The 22085-nt window shown below is 42.2% G+C and overlaps 1 protein-coding gene across 1 annotated transcript in view; it reads right to left on the bottom strand.

Annotated features, from left to right (window-relative positions):
* Positions 1-22085, bottom strand: part of LOC112969116 (ovostatin-like) — a gene marked incomplete at its 3' end in the record, with an annotated part of 70687 nt that overhangs the window by 35894 nt on the left and 12708 nt on the right. Inside the window, 19 exon segments of the mRNA XM_026072042.1 lie at positions 9359-9415; positions 9776-9881; positions 10811-10891; positions 11472-11665; positions 11668-11733; positions 12009-12174; positions 13217-13291; positions 13698-13854; positions 14339-14420; positions 14949-15125; positions 16042-16125; positions 16941-16992; positions 17436-17554; positions 17895-18018; positions 19345-19573; positions 20038-20137; positions 20743-20875; positions 21186-21356; positions 21925-22074. Coding sequence (XP_025927827.1) covers positions 9359-9415; positions 9776-9881; positions 10811-10891; positions 11472-11665; positions 11668-11733; positions 12009-12174; positions 13217-13291; positions 13698-13854; positions 14339-14420; positions 14949-15125; positions 16042-16125; positions 16941-16992; positions 17436-17554; positions 17895-18018; positions 19345-19573; positions 20038-20137; positions 20743-20875; positions 21186-21356; positions 21925-22074 — 2323 coding nt within the window.

The raw sequence follows: 22085 nt of genomic DNA, 5'->3' as shown, positions 1-22085 counted from the left end.
GCCTGTAGTATAATGCTCAGCCTTTGAAGCAAGACCAAAGCAATAAACTGAACTTCAGCCTTTGGCTTTCAATAAGAGACCTGTGCTAAAAGAAGCAGCTCAGGAAACAGTTCTTGGTAACATCAGTATCATGCCTGAAATGGTCAATGAAGTTTCACGTAAGAACCCCTGGCGGAAACCTTGTGGTGATTGTTTAGTCAGTGGATCTAGTAAAGGACTCTGTCTCTTCAGAACTTGCATCAACTTTGCATGGAGACTGGTGAGAAAATAGTCATCGTAAAATGTGGGACAGTGTTATACTAACAGCTCAGATTAACAAGATTGTTAACCATACAACTAAAGGTTTAAGAAAAAACACCCCCCCTCCAAATTAAACACTTCTAAATATTTTAAAATATTTTTTATTTATTTTTATTTATTTTTATTTTAAATGCAAATAATGATACTATTTTTCCTGGCCTATGTATCTAAAGCAAACAAACCACAAACAGTTTATTTCAAATGGCAAAAAAGCATTACAAGGAAAATTACTAGTATAAATCAGTACGGATAACAACATATCTAGAGAGATAAAAAAGTACTTCTTACTGGGTGGGAAACAAACTATTTCACAGGCCATAGTGAAGAGAAGCTCTTCTACAACTTATTAGGAAAACTCCGAAAATATGAACATTATACAAATTGCAACACGCAAATAAATGAAGACATGCAGTCTTTATTCAAATGAAATACTATAAAAAAGTCTCATCAACAAGTCTTCAAATCAAACTGAATACTTCAGAGTAAGTAAAGATTATCCACTTTAGTACTGTGCTGAATATCTTAACCTGACAGAAGGCCCTGGTGGCAGATTAACTGCCTTTCCTAAGCAAAGACAGATAGGCTGTCAAATATAACTCATATATTTTTCTGTGGTGTTGTGTGAACACATGAGTAAATTCAGTTATGGCAAAGATACCAATGAATTACTTTAATTTCAATGTACTTTGTAGATTAAATTGCAAACCAAATGTGTAGCTGGATTTTAGAAATAGTTCTGTGACTGTCTTTATGTGTGATGCTGGGCAAGTCCATTTGTAGAGCAAGACCTATCTGAATTAGCTTTGATCCCTTTTCCCAGCTATACTATAATAATAATAATAATAAAAAATTACCTCTATGTACAAACTTTGTCTTTCCTTAAAAGACACCTAGACTGTATGTTGCAAAACAGGCTGCAACCAAGGTTGTTAACCCTAAGGTGTCAGAAATCTGGAGTGTGTCTGTCTGAAATTTACAGCACACAGTGCACACAGAATAAGTTCATTGTTGAAATCCACCAATTAAATCCATTAAAGGTAATAAGTGAACAATATACATGATTTTTAAAAAATATATAACTAAGAAATTAGCTGTCTGCATGTTCACAGATATGTATTTGATATTACAGAGAAATGAAGAAAGTTCCTGTTGCAATAAAGAATGAAAAGCTGTTACATCCATATTCCTCAGACTGTTTCTAAGGAAGGGAAAATCCAAAATGTTTACAAATGCGTCTGAAAACAGCAGTTGGTACAATTAAGAATATTCTTCATAAGTCATATTACTCCTCTTTTCAGACAAAACTTTACCCTATAAGAAGACATACAAAATGTATATAAAACTCCATATTTATCTTTAGCTTTAGCCTTATCTTTGTGATGTTATTGTTTGGACTGCTTCTCAGATGAGATACAGACACCTCTTGAAGGTGATTCTGCCTTTTCCAAAGTTGGTGCTCAAGACAGGTGGAATGAAGATGGAGCCAGGCTCTTCTCAGAAGTGCACAAGAGGACCAGAAGTGAGAGGCCAAGTTGGATCCAGGGAAATTCTGATTAGACAGAAGGAAAAAACACCTCCTCCTGAGAGTGGTGCAGCCCTAGAGCAGGTGCTCAGAGGGGCTGTGGGATCTCCATCTCTGGAGACTGTCCAAACTTCATGGCACAATGCCCTCAGCAAGAGAGCCTTCACAGAAGAGGACCATGCTAACATGGCAGAGATGTTTCAAAACATCCATGTGTGACCTTGCTTTTCAAACATTTTTCCCATTTAGCTTTTGATGTTAGTTCACATAGACACAAAAAGGTGAAAACCAAAATCACTGCCCTCTTCTGGCTGAATGGCCTTGCTAGAAAAAGCAGCAGCAAGCTGTGTCAACGCCACCTGCCAGCTGGAGTAAGTTGTACTTGCCCTCTGCAATACCAGTTTTCTCCAACGGCTGCATAACAGGCATTGCTCCTCCATTAGTCCTGGGAAAGAATGCTGGCCTTCTGTCACAGACACCTTGGGACCCAGACCATGGCTGGCTGATCACAAGCAGGAGGGAAAGGCTTTATGCTTAGTTCAGTTACTGACTTGCTGGGTAACACCAAGGAAGGCCAGGCCTCTCTCTGTGCTGCAGCTAAGCCACCTGTAATTTGGTACTCATGACATAGATCTTTCCCCAGTGAAGAGAAGTGGGATTTACCTCATAAATGTTTGTCCAGGCTTTTGAGATCCTCTGATGGAAGATGCTATAGGAAAGCAAGACAAAAGGTCCTCATGGAGTAGAAGGCAAGGAAATCAGATATTCTTATAGTTAATCCTTTCCCATACGCCTCTGCATTGTTCTATTCCATCTTGTTAGGCATTGCAACGTTGGCCATGTTTAGCCAACATGGTCAGGGAAGCGGATATGAGCCATGATGCTAGAATGCAGCTGGAAAACGTGTCATCTAGAAGGGCACTTTTGAACACAGCGTCCTACTACATAGCCTGCCTTGACTGCATTGCACTTGCCTCCTGTTTTGGAATACCCTGCACTGGACAAAAGTGTTTGTTAGGGAACAGGACAAGCTGTAAATGCACAAGGCTTAGCTTAAGCTGTGCAGGGTGGGGTGTGAGGAGAGAGCCAGCTGTGTGTCCCATGCTCAATGTGTAAGACTTCCCAGATGTGCTTTACTTTAGCATATACTTCAGGTCACTGTGTAACTGTGGATATGCCTTGCCTTGACAGGAAGGACAGCAATGGGAAGAATAGGTGTTAACTGATAATGTCAAACCAGGGGGGCCTAAAGCTAGTCACTTCCAGTAAAGTGAAGTAGAAAAGGCAAACATGTGGTACAGTTATGCAATTGCCTCTGGTAATAACCCAGCCTTCACGTCTCAGTGGGTACTGAGCCAGAGAGTGGGAGGCTGAAAAAAATGTGCAAGGTTAGCAGTTTAATGGCATGCACACAGAGCTCTGCCAATAGAGTATGGTGATTTTTATTCCCTCCACCTCTGCCTATCATGTTCATATTTACCCTCCCTTAACTCTCAAACATGAATTTTTTAATCTCCCAGCTGTCAGGTTATATACACAGTGTAGCAACACAGGGTCAGGGAGCCCTGCTGGAATTATGTTCTTAAGGGAGGTCCTGGTTTGCCCAGCAGGAACGCTAGTATGGTGGAAGGAGGAGAGGAGGACTACAGGCCAGGAGTGAAGGGCAGCAGGAGACCTGTGTGATGAAGTCACAAGAGGAACAGGAAGGGGACGAGTGACAAGTTTCTTTGAAGGAGGTTTGTAGGTCTTGTATTCAATATGTTGCTTTTGCTTTGTTTTTCGGATCTCCTTGACCCTCAAAAGGTGACCCTTTAGGAGGCTGAGCAGAAAAAAGTGTCTTGCTGTTCAGCTGCAGCACTAGCTGAAAATATGTTGCTTCTCCATATAAGAAATTTGTTGAGAAGATCCGAAACCTTTGATTGTAACTCTGAATAAACAATTACAATTGTAGATGAGTGAGAAAGAGAAAAAAATAATAATTTCAGGAAAATGAAAACTTTTTTTCTTTTTCTTAGGACTTTTTTGAGCTTGTTCCTCAGAAAGTTCTTTTGTGATGCTGTGATTTCACAGCCAGTGGTGCCACAGAAGTGGCCAGGCCTCCATGCTACCTGATTGATGAATCAGGTGGCGTGGGTCATCTGACCGTACATGTGGATATACCTCCCTAACAGCCCACCATGGAGATGGTAAATGAACTCAGTAGAGGAATGATCAGAGAGCAAGCTAAGCTTAGCTGTTTTCTTAGACCATTTTAATACAAAATCATTTTCTGATAGAAGGTTCCTCTGGAACATTCCTGGTCATCTCTAATTAACAAATCAGCACTGACACACTTCGTATTTGACACAGACAGAGTGTGCTCAGGAGAAGACCTGAACATCAGTAAATAATAAACAAGATTTGAAAAACAAGAGAAGTCATACAGCACAGTACTTGCTGTGCTGTCATTTAACAGTTTGGTACTGTTACATTTTACATTTTGGGTTTGAGCCAAAAGGTGGAGTAACCAAATGCCCTGGACCAAGGGTTGATTTTTCTAATGAGAGCACTGGGTAAGCAACAGAAAGGCCTCAGCAAGTGAATGCAGCTGCACTGGAGCTCATCCTTCCAGGAAAGGTCCATTTGGTTTTTCTCTAGATTTTGCATCCTGCTGCCCACATTGTGGGGGAGACCCATCTTCTATAGTAAAAAAGATCATGTTTAGTTTCCAGAACATGTGTGACATTTACAAGTCCTTTTCTTTTTACTAGGCCATCACATCAGCCTTTAACAGATTCTTCAGTGTGAATGCCACACGAGTAGCAAAGCAATTCATTGACCCCATGACACACAATTTCTACAGAGAAGGCTTAAACACAAAGGGAAGTAAACATGATGGAGTATTTTAGTCACAGACATTCTCACGTGATTATACTCTTTGTTATCCCTTTCTTGCTCATATGAATGTGTTTTTCGGAATAGCTTTAAAAGCATTTTTAACAGAGCTATGCACAGAGCTATAGGAGAGCTGGGAGCTGCAAGACTGGCATAAGGGGACTGGCAGAACTCTACAATGAAATTTTGTATTTCCCATTTCTCATAGTGTTGCTGACTTAGTCCAAGGACCTGCATATCAGTTTCACTGGATACTCATAACTATTTCCATTCTCTGAGAGCTTTTATAAACTGAGCTGTGCACCACTTGAGCACTATAAGCCACCGTCTGTGCCATGGAGATGGGAGTGGTAGGGTAGTTCAGAGCACCTCTGAACTGGGCTGGTGGGCCTGGTTTTCTCACACCTGGGGAAATTGAGTTTGTCTAGCCTTGCCAAAATTAAAGTAGTTCTGGCCTTCTGAGGCCTAGAACACTTTCTAAATCTCTGTGATTGAATGATACAATACTTCAAGGTTATTGGATGACAGAAGAAGCAATGGCATTCAGTCCCTGTAATAAACTTCTTTTGGTTTCAGGTACATGCCACGAAGCATATAGCTAAAACAAGACATGCAGGTTCCAGAAATCTGGGAGGTGTTGGAATGTATTTTGAGAAATATTGCTGTTCCCTGTATGAACACAGAGCCAGGAAGAACATGGCCTGCACGTAAAAATCTGGAGAAAGAGTCTGAGAACGGGATGTTTATTAGATCTGACTGCAACCAACAATTATCAGTTTGACAGTCACCAGATAAAATCAAGTTATAAATATTACTTTTCCAGTATGAAGAGGAAGATCCTGCAGCAGGAAATATGCTTTTGATGTTTTACTAGTTTGGCCTAAGAGGAAAAGAAGGCTCTACAAGAATGATAAAAATGTACCTATTTTTTCAGAACCCTGTTTCTTCCCAGAAAACTATGTTTGGCTGAACAAAATGATATTTGGCCAGACCTAAAGTGGATTTTTATGAGTTCCATATGGGACAAAGTGTAGCCTTGGCTTAATGGTCTCAAAAGCCCCAGAAAGATGCACATCCTATATCCACATATATTCAGACTGCTCTCCTTTTCAACCCTGTTGCCTCTAACTATTGATTTCACTTGCTAGTCCTGTTTGATGTTGGTGTAAATTAAATCAGAACGTAGCTTAGTTGCTAAAGTTTCAGGTGTGTCAGGAAAGCAAAATTCATAGTCTTCCTTGCTTCCCTCCTACTGCCAGTAAAGTTTTGATTTTGGAGTTTAGGATAGAAATCTGTACTCTATCCAAAGCAATTTCATGCCCCACAAATTTCTCTTGCTTATGAAACTTAATGAAATGGCTTTTCATAACATTGGTATCATGCAGATCCTGAACGACCAACCCTTCACAGTTCTAAAATCACATGTAGCCAATGAATCCTATGAGTATTTGAATACCTTGCTACCTGTGGAGATTCAGACATCTCATTTCCTGAGGATCCAAGCCTGAGTAATGCAGAAGCACAAATCCCACTGATTTTCAAGTTATTAGTACCTTTCAAAAAAATTCTGATTTGGGAAGGGGGTTAACACGCAGTTGACACACTGGTTCATTTTCACTGCAAAAAATACAGGCATCTATTTCCACACACAACATCTTCAAATTCTCCAGTGAAATGGATTCCTTTTTCAATTCTTTTCTAAATACATAGAAGCCCTCAGCATTTCAGTTGTTCTCATCTTCACTCAAACTATTGTTTACATGCCTATATGACAGTTTTTTTCTCCACTCCTCTCCCCTTTCTCTAGTGTCCATTTTAGTCTTCTTTAATGTAGACTGTAAATCACAAATCGCTCTATCAAATTCTGAGTTCATCATGCTCAGCATGAAAACATTGGCTGCAGTTTGAATGGTACACAGCATGCTGGAAAACACAATGAAGCATGTTACAACGACACTCAGTCAAGAAATGCTAGTGTCCTCAGTATAAATACAGAGTTTCTGCCCCATTTACTGGGTAGCTTTAGACTTGACACTTTATTTCATAATACTACATACTCAAACAGCTCAACAGGCCAGGGTCTGTGAAGGAATTTAATAAGTGATGGACTCTTTCTTGAAATCTTGTCATTTCTGAATGAGAAATGTCTGTGTTCAGGACCTGGCCAGTCCTAGTGAGTCTAGTGGTCTTAACCTAAGACAACATATGAGGCCAAAATCCAATGCAGAAGGTGGGCATGGTGGATGGTCAGTCTGCAGTAAGGAGAATCCTGCAGTGTGTAAATCAATACCCTACAAAATCCTGAAAATAAACTAGATGTTGGGCTGGATCTCATTGATGTCTAAGCCATTTCACAACAATCATTCTCCAGCACTGAAGGTAGTTCTATTTCAGGCACTTCTATTTCTTGCTTAACTGAGAAACCTATTTCTTTCTGCAAGATGCAGGAGCAAGCCCGGGGTCTGCAGGACTTCTATTCTCCCCCCCCCAAATGATCTCGGAGCACAGGGCTTTGCACAGCACAGCCTGCTCAGAGCCCCCCCAGCCCCTCAGCTCCCCAGCTGCCTCGCCGCCGTGCTAGGCTTCCTGAGTTCAGAGGAGAAAGGGTGAGTAGCTTTACTGGAACTAACCCTCTCCCGGGAGCAGAACGGGTGGTGGCTTCTCGCACCACCGGAGGGCCTCGTGGTGCAGCGCACGGGCAGCCCCGCACCGGCACGCCCGGGCACCCACGGGCAGCACCCGGAATCTCCTGCGCAGAGTTGCGGCGCCACCCGCTGGGCAACGGCGGAGCTGCGCGGCAGCGTGCCCCGCGCCCCCGCCGCGCACCTCCGCGGAGCTCTGCCGCGCCGCCCTGACGCTAGACACGGCCTGAGGCATCCAGGCTCCACACCCCTCTCCAGCCAGGTGCCATCGGGTCCGTACGTACTTTGGGCATGGGCTGTAGGTGCGGTTATTCTTCGTGGATAAGAGCAGCAGCATTCATATTTCTCCAAGAGCAGGCACAGAACCACTCTCTTCCCACCCCTCATTCATGCATTATTGCCCAGTCTCCCCACCCCTTTGTCTCCTCTACCAGGACACCTGTACTGGCTGGTTCAGTCCCTGATGTCTGTGTATAAAATCGATTGCTGACTGAATCAGAGGCCGGCAATGACACTTCTGGCAGCATTCAATTTCCTTTCATCAACAGGTGTGTGCAGAGGGAATTGCACACTGCCTTCCCTCTGATTTACAGCATGTTTTGCGACTGGCTGAGCCTTGAGGCCTGCACTTGCAGTACCTGCTACAGGACTCTGGAAGGCACCACAGGGAACATATTTTATTAAAGTTGTAGGGGCAATCCCTTGGTAGGACTGGGGAAGGACTGCTCGGTAGCCATGGGAAATCAGGCCTAAACTCAGGAGATGGGAAACTGGGCTGTGACTGAACATACTGTGTATTATAGCAGTTGCCAGCAATTACGAGCTGTAGCTGGGAGAGAGAGCTGGGTGCTGTAGCCAAGGCAAATATGTTCCTCTCCTCTTCCTGCCCCAACCAGCAGCCATGACATGTGGACTGTCATTAAAATATCTGTTCTGTGACCCTGAAAAAAAACAATGCCCAATGTAAAAGTAAGGTTTATTGATGGAAAGGGTTACATGATTATGGTACAGATCTGGAGAGAAGTGCCATGAAAAGAAACAAAGAATCAGACACACTAGCTCAAATGACACCACAGGCTTCCACTGTAATTAGTAAGGTGAAATATCCCCTTCTGGGACTGAATCACAGAAAAAAATAGGGTGCTTGGCCACTTGTTCAACATTTATGATGGTTCTGCAGGGGAAAAAAAAAAGAAAATAAGCTCAATAAGAATGACCCAACAGGTGCAGAATATAAAGGATGATTGCAAGATATTGTGAAGACAGCCCATTCTGTGCAAAACAGAGAAGAGCTGGATCAACGGTTGGCAGCAAGCTATGCCTATACTCCCAGAGAGCTTCTCAGCAGATAACAGCCAGCATAACTGCTATGTTGAGCAGGACACAGACCTGAACCTCCCCTGCAGCTAGGTGACATTGTACCTCTGACTAGCGAATGCACTACCTCCATGATTCATGTCGCCTCATATGTAGTCCTCAGAAAATGTGTTAGCTGTCCTGAAAAGGTTTTCTGTGAGTCCGTGTGAAATACCCTGCCTATGCCCGTGAAAGGTAGGCTTTAAAGGGCAAACTTTGAAGGGAAGCTATAGGTGGAGTATTAAGCTTGCTAATTGCTGATGCTTTTGAGGAAACTCTGAAGGTGTTTTCCCATCCATTTTTCTGCACTTTGGCTCTCACCCTTTAGGGAAGGTGAGCTCTTTCCATTAAAAGCAAAGTGGTCTTCACTTTGAGTCCACAGTGCATGTGGCACAGGACAGGATCTGGCCACTGTCTTTTGCTGATCCCTGAGAAGTCTGGTGGAAACTGAAGACTCCTTTCCTGCAAGACTAGCTATCACTCTACCCACCATGTCAGTCCCTGGTTCATGCAGTCAGTCCCAAGGTTCATGCAGCTTTGTATTTCACTTTCTTACTTTTCTTCTTACTTTCTAACTGTTCACTCTTCTTTCCCTCTCTTGTTCTTCTCCCTTATTTCTGCTTGTTTTTTTTCTGGCTTTCACTTACCTTTTGTAACTATTAACCCATTCCTGCAACAGCCTCTTTGCAAGGTGATTTATACTCAGCAACAGCATACTCTTCTGGAAAAGAAGGAAAGTAATGCTTCCATTATTCTGGGGGCACTTTCTGTCCCTTTTCCTGAAGGTGGATATGCACCACACAAGCTTAAGCTGGAGCTCCTTGAAATCTCCTTAGTTCTTGGACATGCATTTTTGTAGCTCTCCAGTCATGCCTACTTGTCACCTTGGACATGAGACCGTGTTCCCTAGAGTAAAATGAATCTCTTATTCTCTCCCCCTGGCACTAGCTCCAGCTCCTGATACAGTTTAGGGGAGTGTTAGTTCCAGAAGGATTGGTCCTTTGGCTGTCTTAATGTTTACAGTGTCTGTTTCTGTCCCTCCCCCTCCCACACTTCATGCTTGCAAAAATCAAGAACTTACCTGTTTCATAGTAATCATAGATCTGCACAGGAGATGGCTTTGGATTGGTCACTACAAAGTCCTGCTCAACTGAGAAAGTGATTTCTTTCCTTTTCTTCTGCAAGATCTGGGAACGGAGGGACAGGGCTGTCATAAGTCTTTTTATTCATATAACAATCTCTGGAGCAGACCAAAGTGGGTAGCTGACAGAGCATATATTTCAAACCCCACTGCTGTCCTACATACATATGCATGATATCCATTATCTATCTGCCAAACTCAGACCAGAAACATATTTAGAAAGTCCAAAGTGAAAATGAAGTGAAGGGTTATAGGTTTCTTATCTTGCTTGTATTGCCATATTCTATAGTTATTGTACATTTTATTGCACCAAGGCTCGAGGGAGAAAAAAAGTCACAAAGGACAGAGCTCAAGTTTTCTAGGATCTCCCAAGAGTCAGGACAATAAAGTCTGGTATTCTAATCCCTACCATTTCAGACATGAACATTATGTGCCACCAAGAAACTGGAGTCAATAGGTATCACCGAGTTATTGGCTTCTGGTGTTAGTACTGCAGGGCCATCAGTGAATGTACTTTTGATATGCAAATTCTGATACAGGGATTAGATTACAGGTTAGAGAGGGAATTTTAGATTTGGTAATGAATTGGAGGAAGAGAAGTAATGGAAATCTTTCCAGAGGAGATCAGAGTAGTGATCCAGGTCCTGTTAGAAGGCCTGAGATATAGTAGAAGCCTACCAAGGGGACATACACTCAAGGGAACCTCCTTCCTGGTCTTTATCAGCTTTTGACTGAACGGAGAAAGAATTTTGATTAATTTCTTTGTGCTAATAGGACAGACATCAGTTTGAAGCTATTTGGGCATTTGGGATGTTACATGCAGTTTGAGGAGTAAGCAGGTTTGTGAATAGAGGGCAAAACTGATGGGGAAGGAAATATGATAAATGCACTTTATAAAGTGTATCTGCTGTGTAGGTGCAACTATTACATGCTGTTTTCTTGCTGCTTTCAGACCAGATAATCAGAGTTCAGAACTTACTTACATTTTCCAGATAGATAAAAGAGAACATATTTTTTCTTGTTTTCTACTTGCATCACTGTATGGTCATCCATGAGCTTTAAAACAAGGAAATGGAGACAAACCGATATATTTATAAACCATTAGAAAACAAGTGCTACCTCAGAACCTATCACTCTAGCTGTGGGATTCACTCTGTGCCTAGCTAGGTATTGAGGGCTACCTGATTTTTAGAGTCTAAATGTTGCTGGATAGACAGAGGGGACTGAGCAAAAACTGTCACTTGATTTAGTGCGTATAACAAGCACTTTCCAAAATGAGATGCACTGCAGTACATTAGGGAAATACTGCCCATCTCCATTGTTGTATAGGTTTCAAAACTAGTCTGGTAGATTTCTACCCTTTCCCTGCTTGGGTAGTGCCAGGTCCCGGTCTCAGTTGCCATCTGGCTAGGCCCTAGCTCTTATTTTTTAATACAGCAAGGTCTGTATTATGTGTTTAAAGCTCCCTGTAGGTCATGCCCTCGATTCAATAATAAAGACAATGCAACCATGCAAATACCTCACACAGTTTGTGTTTAAATTATTCTTAACTAGGCCTCTGCTTTCATCCAGCTGTTATATGACCAGTCATCTCTGTCCCTGGGGTGACTCATTTAGTCTTGCTGCTATAGTTTACCTTATCCAGAGAAGACTTAACAGGAACAAAGCCAGAGAGCATCTTCACATCAATAATGACCATGTTGGAGCTTCTGCACTTCCCTGTATAACTGAAACAACAGAAGCCTCCATCAGTCTGGCCCATATCTGGGGAAGCCAGTCTCACTCTGCTCCTGACCTCATAAGATGTGGGAAGACATTCAGCTGATGGTCATAGTCAAGGAAGAAGGGCGATTTTTCCGATGGGGATCTCCGCTCCTGCTCCCAGTGCATTGATCCACCTGATAAACACAAAGAGAGACTGAGAAGCAACCAGATGGATTACTGGTGTCACTGGTTTATGCTGCCCCATAGATGTACTGTGTCCTTGGATCTTTCTCACAAATACTACAGAGCAACAGATGTGCTGTAAATTCACCCCACAGATTATCTGGGGACATCCGATGGTTGATGCATGTGCCTATATTCTCAATTTTGTCAAGGTTAGACCACATGCCATCAGTAAGATCTATTCCCTCTCCCCACCTTCCAAATACCCCGAATGGCTGAAACTCACCAAGTGTTTTTGCTGATTTCTGTAACTCTCTGAGGAAAGATTCACATTTTTCCATCTTGCCAGCTAAGCAGAAAGCATAGGCCATGAGTGCTTGAGTGTAAACATCACTGATATTCTTCTCAGATGCAGTCTCCAGGCAAAAAAAGGAATTTCGGACTACAGGGTACTTTAAAGAAAAAAGTAATATGTAGGTCTGAATTCAGTTCAGTTGTTTACACCTGGCCAAACATTTCTTTTCTTTGAATCTGTTCTTTATCCTGTTACCACTATAGCAATGAAAATGGTACCTTCAGTTTGTATAGTGACTTCAGGAGAGAGTATATGGAATTCTTTAAGGAGGCATTTCAGACTGAAACATCATACAAATAAAGTAGCTTTTCAATGTGTTCTTGAAGATTTTAGTGTATAAATAGAAGACTCTCCTTTTTATTTTGAAGCTAATTCCTTCTGGTTACCTCTATGATAACAATTCATCCTGTGCTTTACAGTCAAGAGTCTGTTGTCTTGAACAAATCCAACTTTATGGGGCAGATTCTATCCTCAGTGACTCTAGTGTAACTTCAGTTACTTCTGTGGAGATGTACTATCTTAACACCAAATAAAAGGCCTTCAGCCAATAACTCTGAGACCATAATGTGACTCCATGTCCTCACTAATGCACTATCTAATCAGGAAGGTCCTCAAAAACATGACAAATTGAAGAAAAGAAAAAGCATATATTGAAGTCTAACATCCCAGCTTTTCTCTACTTTGTACTAGCCACTTTAAAAAAAAGGAAACATTTGCTTTTCACTCTGCTGGATCTTCCTTTTCCCAGGATGGCTATATAGTTCCACTGGAAACTTTATGGATCTACCTACAATACTTTACCTTCATAACTGAGCCATGTTTGAGGATAAGCCATAGTGCATGGCTATTACATGACAAGTTTTTTTTTTTAAACTGGAAATTAAGAGATGTCATTTAATATCCTGCACTTCCCAAGCAGAAGATCAGATCTCACTGAGGTCTGTAGAATTTCTGCTTGAATACTGGTGGTTGAAGAGGTATTGAGATATCATAGCAACTAAGGAAGATACATTCTGTGCAAGGTCCCCTGGGAGCTCTCTATCTCTCTCTGTAGTACCTAGACAATTTTTAGGAGACACTGGAGCCAAGCCAACAATGGGGGACCAATTCCAGCTGAATACCAGTAGTGGAGATCTTACCGAGCTGGCGTGCCCAGCTTCTAGCATGGCAATAGTGATGTAGGCAGAAAGTGACAGTTCATCATCTACTGTTCCCTGAAAAGGACATGGAGAGAGGAATAATCAGTGAATGGCGTGAGTGAGAAGCCTTTAAATATGAATTACAATCTCCCAACTTGAAGAGTGTGGCCAGCTCTGGAGGCAGCCCAAAAAGGAGAGCACACACATAGCTGAGCTAGCTCTAGAGAAGCCCATTGCTATCACCACAAAAAACATTACTGCCTCAAGCTTACAGTTCTGTAATCCTCTCTTAGGTGTTCATGAGATGTAAAATACAGTGTGGGGAAGGTGACTGAGTTGAAAATAGTCTGTGTAAGGTGTGGAGAGTTAGCCCTTGGCAAAGGACAGGAATTTGGAGAAAAGTATAATATTTAGCAGTAATGGGAAAACATCTTCTCAATTATGAGAGGGTAAACTTGACCAAGAAGTAATTGTCTACCACCTTCAAGGCATTGTTGAAGAGTTTCCCAACACTTCGGAAGCAGCCATCTGGCTTCTGTTTGCTTGCCAGCCACATCAGAGTTTGAGCCTGGACATTGGCATCAATATAGATGAAGCGACTAGCTTGTGCAGATGATTTGTACACGAAGACAGTGAGCCTGCAAGGGAAACATGAAGCTGTGACCTGAGCATTGGAGCTAGGAGGAGAAAAAATCAGCTCTTCTGCTTGTGCTAGGCACAAGCCTAAAGAGTTATGGCCAATTTGTTGCTGACTTGTTTTTTCCATGTGTGCTCCTTCAGGAGAGGGTACCAAAAGGAATAGTAGTTAGCTGGGACCCAGGAAGGAAGCCCAGCACACTCTGGAGCTGATCCTGGCTACAGAGCACTGCAGTGCATTGTGTTTCACTTCTAACAGGAAACAGGAGTGGCAATTGAAAAAGCAGCTGAGTCTTTAGGGATCATCTTTCCTCTGCACACACCCCCTGACAGGGGGCAGAGAGCCTTGTTCTTAGTATATACTTAAGAGTCCTAGTTCTGGCCACCTCTGTACGTCTGATTTAGCTAGTAAAGATGTCTTTTACCTGCAGCATGTGAATTGAATGCAAGTTAATCTCTGAGCCATTTTCACTCCCAGTCACTTACCAGATGTTCCCTTCTTTATCTTTGGTGCCAAAGACACTATAGGACCCATCTGGATGTTTGTATGACAGCTGTTTCTGGTATCCTGCAAGCACATGGAACAGGAATTGTTCTCTAACATAGAAACAAAACACTATTCTTTTTGCTGTCAGATATATATGGAAGCATAGTGGGAAGTAAGGAAAGGTAACATATCTCTACCAAGCAGTGAGAGCCCTATTGCAGCCCCGAGGGAGCTTAGATGTAGTCATGGAACATCTTGTCCTGCAGAAACGCTAACTAAGACAAAGAATAGATGAAGCTGCATCAGTTCTATGCTCCACCTAAGCTATCAGGATCAGGTTAGGTGCTGTGCCTGGGTGGAAGAGGAGGAAGGGAATGAAAGACAGAACCTCAAAGCAAACATGACAACTGAGCCTTGGAAAAACAGGATGAGGAAAGAAGGAAGATAAAGCAAAGTTAGTAAATGTCATAATCAGGGCGTTTCTTTGGGTCATTGTGCTGTGCTACAGTGTCAGGGCCATACTACCAGGATAGCCATGCTACTGTTTCTGCTTACTGGGCCTCAGTGGGGATTTTAGCACACAGCAGAAGAGAAGGACAGTACTCTCACTGCTTACTAAGTATCCAATGGCCTTGAATTTGACCTCCTCACTCAGCTGCTCTGTCTTTTTCAGATAGTCCAGGACATAGATGTTGGGTGCAAACAGGACCATGTTCTGCTCCCCACAGCCGAATGGCATCCGGAGGAGCTGTTGCACATCCTGCATGGCAGTGCCCATGATGTCGCCTGGGAAATGGGAGATGCCGGGGAGATTAGCACAACTCAGGGCCACTGAAATGAACAGTAATTTCAGTTCAGTAGACAGAGTCCTGGAAGGTCCTGGATGGGCCTCTATGGCCTCTATGGTACCACACAGCTTTCTAACTGAAATTCTCAGTACTGAGTGGTTTGTTCTGTTCTGCTTTACAGTCAACAAAGAAATCCCTTTCCCCTCTTTTATTACTTAGACTAAATTGCCCACACCAGAAACACAAGTTATTTTAGTGCCATTTCAAGCGAATGCTTCTTATTAGAAATGAAAACAAGAACTGCCAGGAAACTCTTCTTCTTCCATGTATGCTGGAGGGGAGAGAGGAATAACAGACCAGAGATACTGCAGAATTAACATCTAATGCTGAACAGAAACCTTGGTTATGTAGATGTATCACAAACCATCTCTAAATTGTTATTCTTAGGAAAGAGAGTAGATACAGACCCAACAAAGGATTTTTGGGATGACCAGAAATCACAAACATATCAAAGCAAAGATTTTGTTACATGTGAGTAATGTAACCAGCCCAGGTCCTATCCACTAAAAGACTGAAAAGATTTCACTAACATCTCTGATTTGCAGGTGGATGAATGGAAGACAATCTTACTGGCACAAGTCTGGCTGAGGTCATAACTCCAAAATGTGATATTTCTGAGCAAAATATTCAAATACCAATAAACTGAAACAGAAAATTGAAGGATGTCACCAATATTTAGAAATTTGATTTCTCTGATGCAGCAAAGAACATTGCTGGGCATAACAAGAATCAGTCTCTTTGCTGAAAAGTTTTGTATTCCAAGAGTGAAAAGTCACATCTTGAATCCCAACAAATCTTTTATTCTCTGTTTTTGTATTTTCTTTCTTTTTATCTTTTTATTTTTTTATATTTACCAACAACAGAAAATGAGGCACTGGCTGATCCTTTCACCACATTTGTAGGTAGATCTAGAGCAACACCATGAGAAACCATATCATCTGTAGAGAAAAATATTGAGGATATTTTGGTCATTTGTATAGGAACATTGATCATAGCAGCAAAATGCTTCTGGTAGAAATTGCACAATGAAAAGGTACACACAAGAAACAGCAGTAGACAGAAACTCACAGATGTCACCAAGAACACAGCTGTCAGGAGAGAAAGAGGCATAGAAAAAACAAACTAGTGAAAAACAGATCAAATGGTGCAGTAACTGTCATTGCTCAATGGAAACCGGTTGAACAGGGTACTCACTGGCTCTCTTGGCCGTGAACCCTGAAGAGCTCTCCAGTGAGACATTGGGGAGATCTGATTGGTAAGGGTCAGGGCTGCCCTTGTGCCTTTTTCAGGCAGGACTTCAGGAAACTTTGGAAAACATTTGCAGTTAGCACCAAGATGGCATGGAGGGAAATATCTGTATTTGCTTTCCCATCCCCACCAGAAGTGGAAAGCTGCAAGCTACAGTTATCTTTGGAAGACAGGACACCAATCAAAATGAGTGCATGCAGACTACAATAGATTTTCCACAGAAAAGTCATCTTCCCTAGATTCCTTCATAGCAGCCTTCCTTCAGTATCTGAGCACCTCTGACTGCAGCACAGACACTGCCTAAGTGACATGCACGAGATCACATGTGAAATTTGTAGCAAAGAATTGATCTATAAGCACTCACACTCATGCTAGCTGACATTTGCACAGTGACCTGGGCGCCTCAGGGAAAAAGGGAGGGACAGCATGAATGAGGATGACTGCAGGAAAGAGTGCAAACCTTCATTTCAGATCCTCTCAGAACATAAATATGTAAAGCCGTTACCTTTTGTGCAGATGAGGGACTTTTGAGTCTCTTCCCTTCTGATGCCTTCAGGCTGGATGATGATGGGAAAAAGAGATACATGCAGCAGATGAAAACAAGCATGCAGAAGTAAATAATGCAGTGACAGAAGCATCAGCCCCCAACCCCATCCTCCTGCATCATAAGAAGGCTGGATTCAAACAGTAGTTCGCAGATCAATACTTGATGTGGCTGCTACCAAAGGATAGTTCCCATCAAATGGAGTCCCTCATTTTCAGTTTCTTCTCTGCGTGAGGAAGATGTTGTGCATTTACCAACACCCACTGATCCTCATGGAAGAGGACATCAGATGGGAATGGACTTGCTTTTAGCTTGAACAGCCAGATGAAGGTGGAACCAAACCAGGAGTTCTTTAGGGAACCTGAAAAACTTTTACTTGCTTTTGACACTTTTGCTGCATTATTCTTTCTTCATGGATGGGAGTAAAGGGAAAACAGGAAGAGCTGTCAACACTACCTCCACCAGCAACATTCTGATCTGGGTGTCCCTGTAGTCAATACTGATGTTCCTGGCTGCTTTATCTCCACAAGCTGCACCGTCCTTGGTCTCTGCGGTAATACTGAATAGCACGTCACCTTAAAGGGTAGAAGAAAAGGAGAAAAAAGTGACCTTTTTCATACAGAGTGATGGTCAAACTAAGTGGTTTCATCTGATAATGAATCTCCACAGATACTGAATGATGTAACATAATGAATGGTCAGTGACTCTAGGTGAGACACAGGGGGAAGAGAACTGATGTGTCTAAATGGGAACAATAACTGCACTGCAGTTCTACAAGGGCTCTTTGGCCCAGAGAGATGAAACAGTGGTAGACCAGGTTCTCAAGGCTGGAAAGAGGTTCAGTTTTCAGGTGAGGTATAAATTGATTAGCATCGACCTCAGGACAGAAAACCAGATCGACTCACAGTCACTTACCAATTTCTTTGGGAAAAACATCCCAAACATAAGTCTTTCTTTGTTTGGCACATACACATCCATCATCCTCTGGGGAGATGAGTTTGGCTTCATAATCAAGGGAATCTGACAGCAAAACATCAACCTGAGAATAGAAAGAAAAATGGGATGGGATGAAGATTCTGCACCAGAGGCAAATGTTGCTTTATTGTTAGGGGGAAGTGGGATCTCTGCTTATGTCCAGTGTTAGCAGTGTAGAGCAGAATTAAGGCCTGGGATGCTGCCGCTGTTAGATGAGTCATTCATCACAGGAAATCATAACAGTGTTATCTTTTGCCTGTACTGACATACTCAATGTTAAATATCCTGTGCATGCATATGATTCCTGATCAGGGTATTAAGTTATGTTCCGTTGACCTGGTGCTAATGGCTTTGAACTGACTTGCAAAGGAAAACACTGTCTAATGTTTTGTTTTGTTACTATAGAAATTCTTGAAAAATGAGATTAAGAAATGAAAGCCTCAACAATGGAGATTTTTTTCTAGAATGTTTACCCTAGGCCTTTTTGCTTTTTTTAGGTCAACAAAAATTTTGGAAAAACATTTCTAAATTGTGTCTTGATTTTTCTTCCTTCAGTAATGATCTCCTTGTGAGACAGGAGAGCTGATTTGCAGTATTCGAATGAAGCAAACAAAATCTAGACTCTCTACCTCCCTCTCTTTTCAGGATTCCTAGATAAAACATATGGGGGGTGGGGGAGAAAGAAGGAAAAAAAAGCAGCCAGACAGAAAAGGTCTGTTTTTCTTTCTTCAGGTAACATTTATACTGTGTATAAGCTCCCTCAATACAGAAGTACCATGCACCTATGGTCTGGAGGCATTTTTTTCTGGAGAGTACTAAGTGCTGAGAGAATGATCTCCCAGAGTTTGGGAGCAATAGAGAGTCCCTAGTTGAGCAGACACTCCCTAGGAGAAGTACTGGGACTTTTCTACTCCCTGTTTTGGTACTTTTGGGGGCTCTTGCCAGAGAGAAGTAGGGATTATCTGTTCTCCACTTCTTGCTTTTTCCCCCCTTTCTTCTGTTTGGGAGGCACAAGTCCTTCAGTTTTTCACACCTTCATACCTAGTTCTAAAGACCCCACCGAAACCACTGATGGCTTGCAAGACTGTGAAGAGCGAATGATACGCTTTGCAAAACAATTGTTTCCTTCCTCTATGGACCTCTGGAGAAGCTTGCTTGTACATCAAGCTTAGACACATTTCAAACAGATCTCCTTCTGCTTGTTAGTAGCTTAGGAGAAAAAATCCAATCAGGTTAATCTTTCATCGGATAGACAGAGCAATTCACCAGTCAAGAGCAAAGACAGCTTTGATCATGTACACCAATTATTTTGTTGCTTTTTTCAGAATACAAGGGCTGCAACTTCTTTAGAGATGGAGCAGGAACTAAAAATGTGGGCATAAGTACATACTTTCATGCAGTGGTTGAGGTAGTTGAAGACATTGGCTCTAAGTAGGAAATTTTCTCCCTGGATGATAGAGTATGGCAAAGTCAAGTCCACAAAGAAAGGCTGGAAGGCAGTTAGGGTGGCAGGCACAGAGATACCAAATCCAACCAAGTCTTCCACACAGAAGGCACTGGCCTTCCATTCAGTGATGGTGTCAGGGATGGTGTATGCGAAACTTGCTTTTCCAGTAGAGCTGATGGAAATGGATAGAGAATGAGTTTGGAAAAGGGAAGTTTCACATACTTAGTTCTCAGTACAGGCAACACTGTCCCTATCAGCATTGCCCCTACTCTGTTTGTAGAAATCCCACATCCAAGTCCCAGAACTCGTCACCCAAATCATCTAAGGAAAGGTCATTTGAAAGTACTTCTGCCCATCATTTCCCTGAGTTCGGAAAGAAAACTTGGAATTCGTGTTTTGCAGACCAGAGGAGTTTCTGTTTTTAAGAAAGAAGTATGACTCATGATACACACCTTGTGGGAACAGATCTCTTTGGAAACAGGGTAATTTTGTCATGGAAAAGGGGAGGGCAAGAGGTTAGGTGATGATTGAAGCAGCTAGGTCTTCCAGGCCTTTATTATCACCTTGCAGGACATCAGGCGACATATTTAGTAGCTCTTAAAAGCAAGGCAAAAAAAGAAAAGAAACAGTACTCACTTTATTAGGACTATATCCCAAATCCAAGTTTCAGGGAAGAATTCTCGAATAGTCTCAAGTATGAGTCTCTTCCGACGTTCCTCTCTAGCAACTTCAAGTGCTAAGAGATAATGGGAGGTTAGGCCAAATCTGGTTCACATAGCGAAGACTCCCAGGAAGGACAGGCTTTAATATGCTTGGGCCAGTGTGAAGGATGATTAGTGTTTGCCCAGCTCTTTCTACTTGAGACTGTCAATATTTCCACACAAGTATTAATGTCACTAATAGATCTCTGAGGTAGGTATAACTTGATATCACAGATAAAGAAAATGTTACTGGAATTGCCTTTGCCTCTTAGGTCTGTGTGCCAGCTGCACTGTCACACTGTCTCTCCAAACAGGCTCTGGTCAGAAAGGAATCAGTGCCAACAGTGCCAATTTTGTGTGACACTCCTGGTTGTCAGCACTTCCTAGCATGGAACTGAACATGAACCAAAGGTTTAGACATGAAAAGCTTCTTTTGGCATTGGCTATTATCCTAAACTGTCTCATTCTGTGCCAGACCAGGATTCAAGTGAAGTGCCATAAAGATCTGAACATTGCCAAATTATATTCATGAGTACTGTCCATGCTGCCTTTCCTTTCCACAGAAATATCTGTTCATTTAAGGAGAAAAATGCAGTTTTTCTATACCCTGTATTAAAGTCTTTTCTGTACCCTGTATTACCTGATGATTTGACATGGTGTGTAGAAGCTGTGAATCCCACATTCAAGAAATATGGCTGAGGTCTTGCAGTCTCGCTAGCACACATGACTGGTTGCTGAACCCTTGAGTTGGTAAAAAATTTCATGCCCATATCCTGTAAAAAACACTTCATGGTATCAGCCACAAATATAATGTAGTGTGGGTTTATTCTGCTCTTCTCTCTTTCCCATTATTTCCTTTCTCCCACAGAGAAGCCCAGGACAGAATATTCTATGTAGAGACCTGTGGGAGTTTTGCACATGCTGGAAAAATTACAGTATGCATAGGAGACAACTGAGAATGCATATCCACACAGAGAGTTTGTCACATATGAGTTTTGCTGACAGTGCCATTTGCAGAAAGATTTGGAATTTCATCAATGGAGTCTCACTGCAAAAGATTTAAGTAACTTGTAGGACATTTACCCTGAGGAACTGATAGACATCTGGGCCTAATCCAGACATTACAGGTGTGTAATACAAGCCATTGTGAAAGATGTTGTCAGATGAGACACATGGGTCTTGAGGGTCATCTTCTAGGTTGAGCCCATTGAAGATGTAGCCTCGTAAATCTTGCAGGGGATGCAGGCTGTATACCTGTGCGAAGGAAGAAAAAATAAAACCAGTGTGTGGAAAGATAACTGTGATTATACAGTCATGTGCTGGCCCTTAGCAGAGCTGAGATGCAGGCCTGTTTGAAACCATACTCTTTTCTCACATAACACAAGGATAATGGTATTGCTACCTGGAGAATATGCTAGGGCTTGTTTTCCCTGTTTGGGTTTTTACTCTTTATGGAATGTCTTTTCTTGTTCTTGGCCTTTCTGGGTATATGATACCCAGGATAGAGCTCATGCCTGTATGGGGCTGTGGTATTTACTAGAATGCTCACACTTGTTGACTTGTGATCATCTACTGAAGCATCCAGAATGATTGTGTGAACCCCTAAATTACTGGTTATTCCAAATCCCACATGAAAGCAAGCTTCTGACTGCCAAGAAACAAGAGCTATGTATTGCACATAATAGATGGTGAATGACCATCAAGTGCAAAAAGCAGTAGAAGAGAGCACAGTGTAACAATCACAAATGGAGAGATACTGTAATAGAGGAGAAGGAAGCAGTGCTGCAGTAGAAGGAGAAGATGCATTTTTGGGGTAGCTTACAGTTTCAGCAGACAGCTCTGTCTCAGACTTCAGGAGCAGGACGCTCTGATCCACAGCCCTCACAGCACAGAAGGAGTTGGCAGCAGCTTCAATGACTAAGCTGACATTGAAAGCTGAGCGTATCTGCTTTTCAGAGAATTGCAACTGGACCTGAAATTGAT

The sequence above is a fragment of the Apteryx rowi genome, unplaced genomic scaffold (genome assembly GCF_003343035.1).
Source record: "Apteryx rowi isolate R43461 unplaced genomic scaffold, aptRow1 scaffold_1089, whole genome shotgun sequence".
Lineage (NCBI taxonomy): Eukaryota > Metazoa > Chordata > Aves > Apterygiformes > Apterygidae > Apteryx > Apteryx rowi.
The sequence above is the reverse complement of the archived record's forward strand: the minus strand, read 5'-3'. Positions and strand labels throughout refer to the sequence as shown.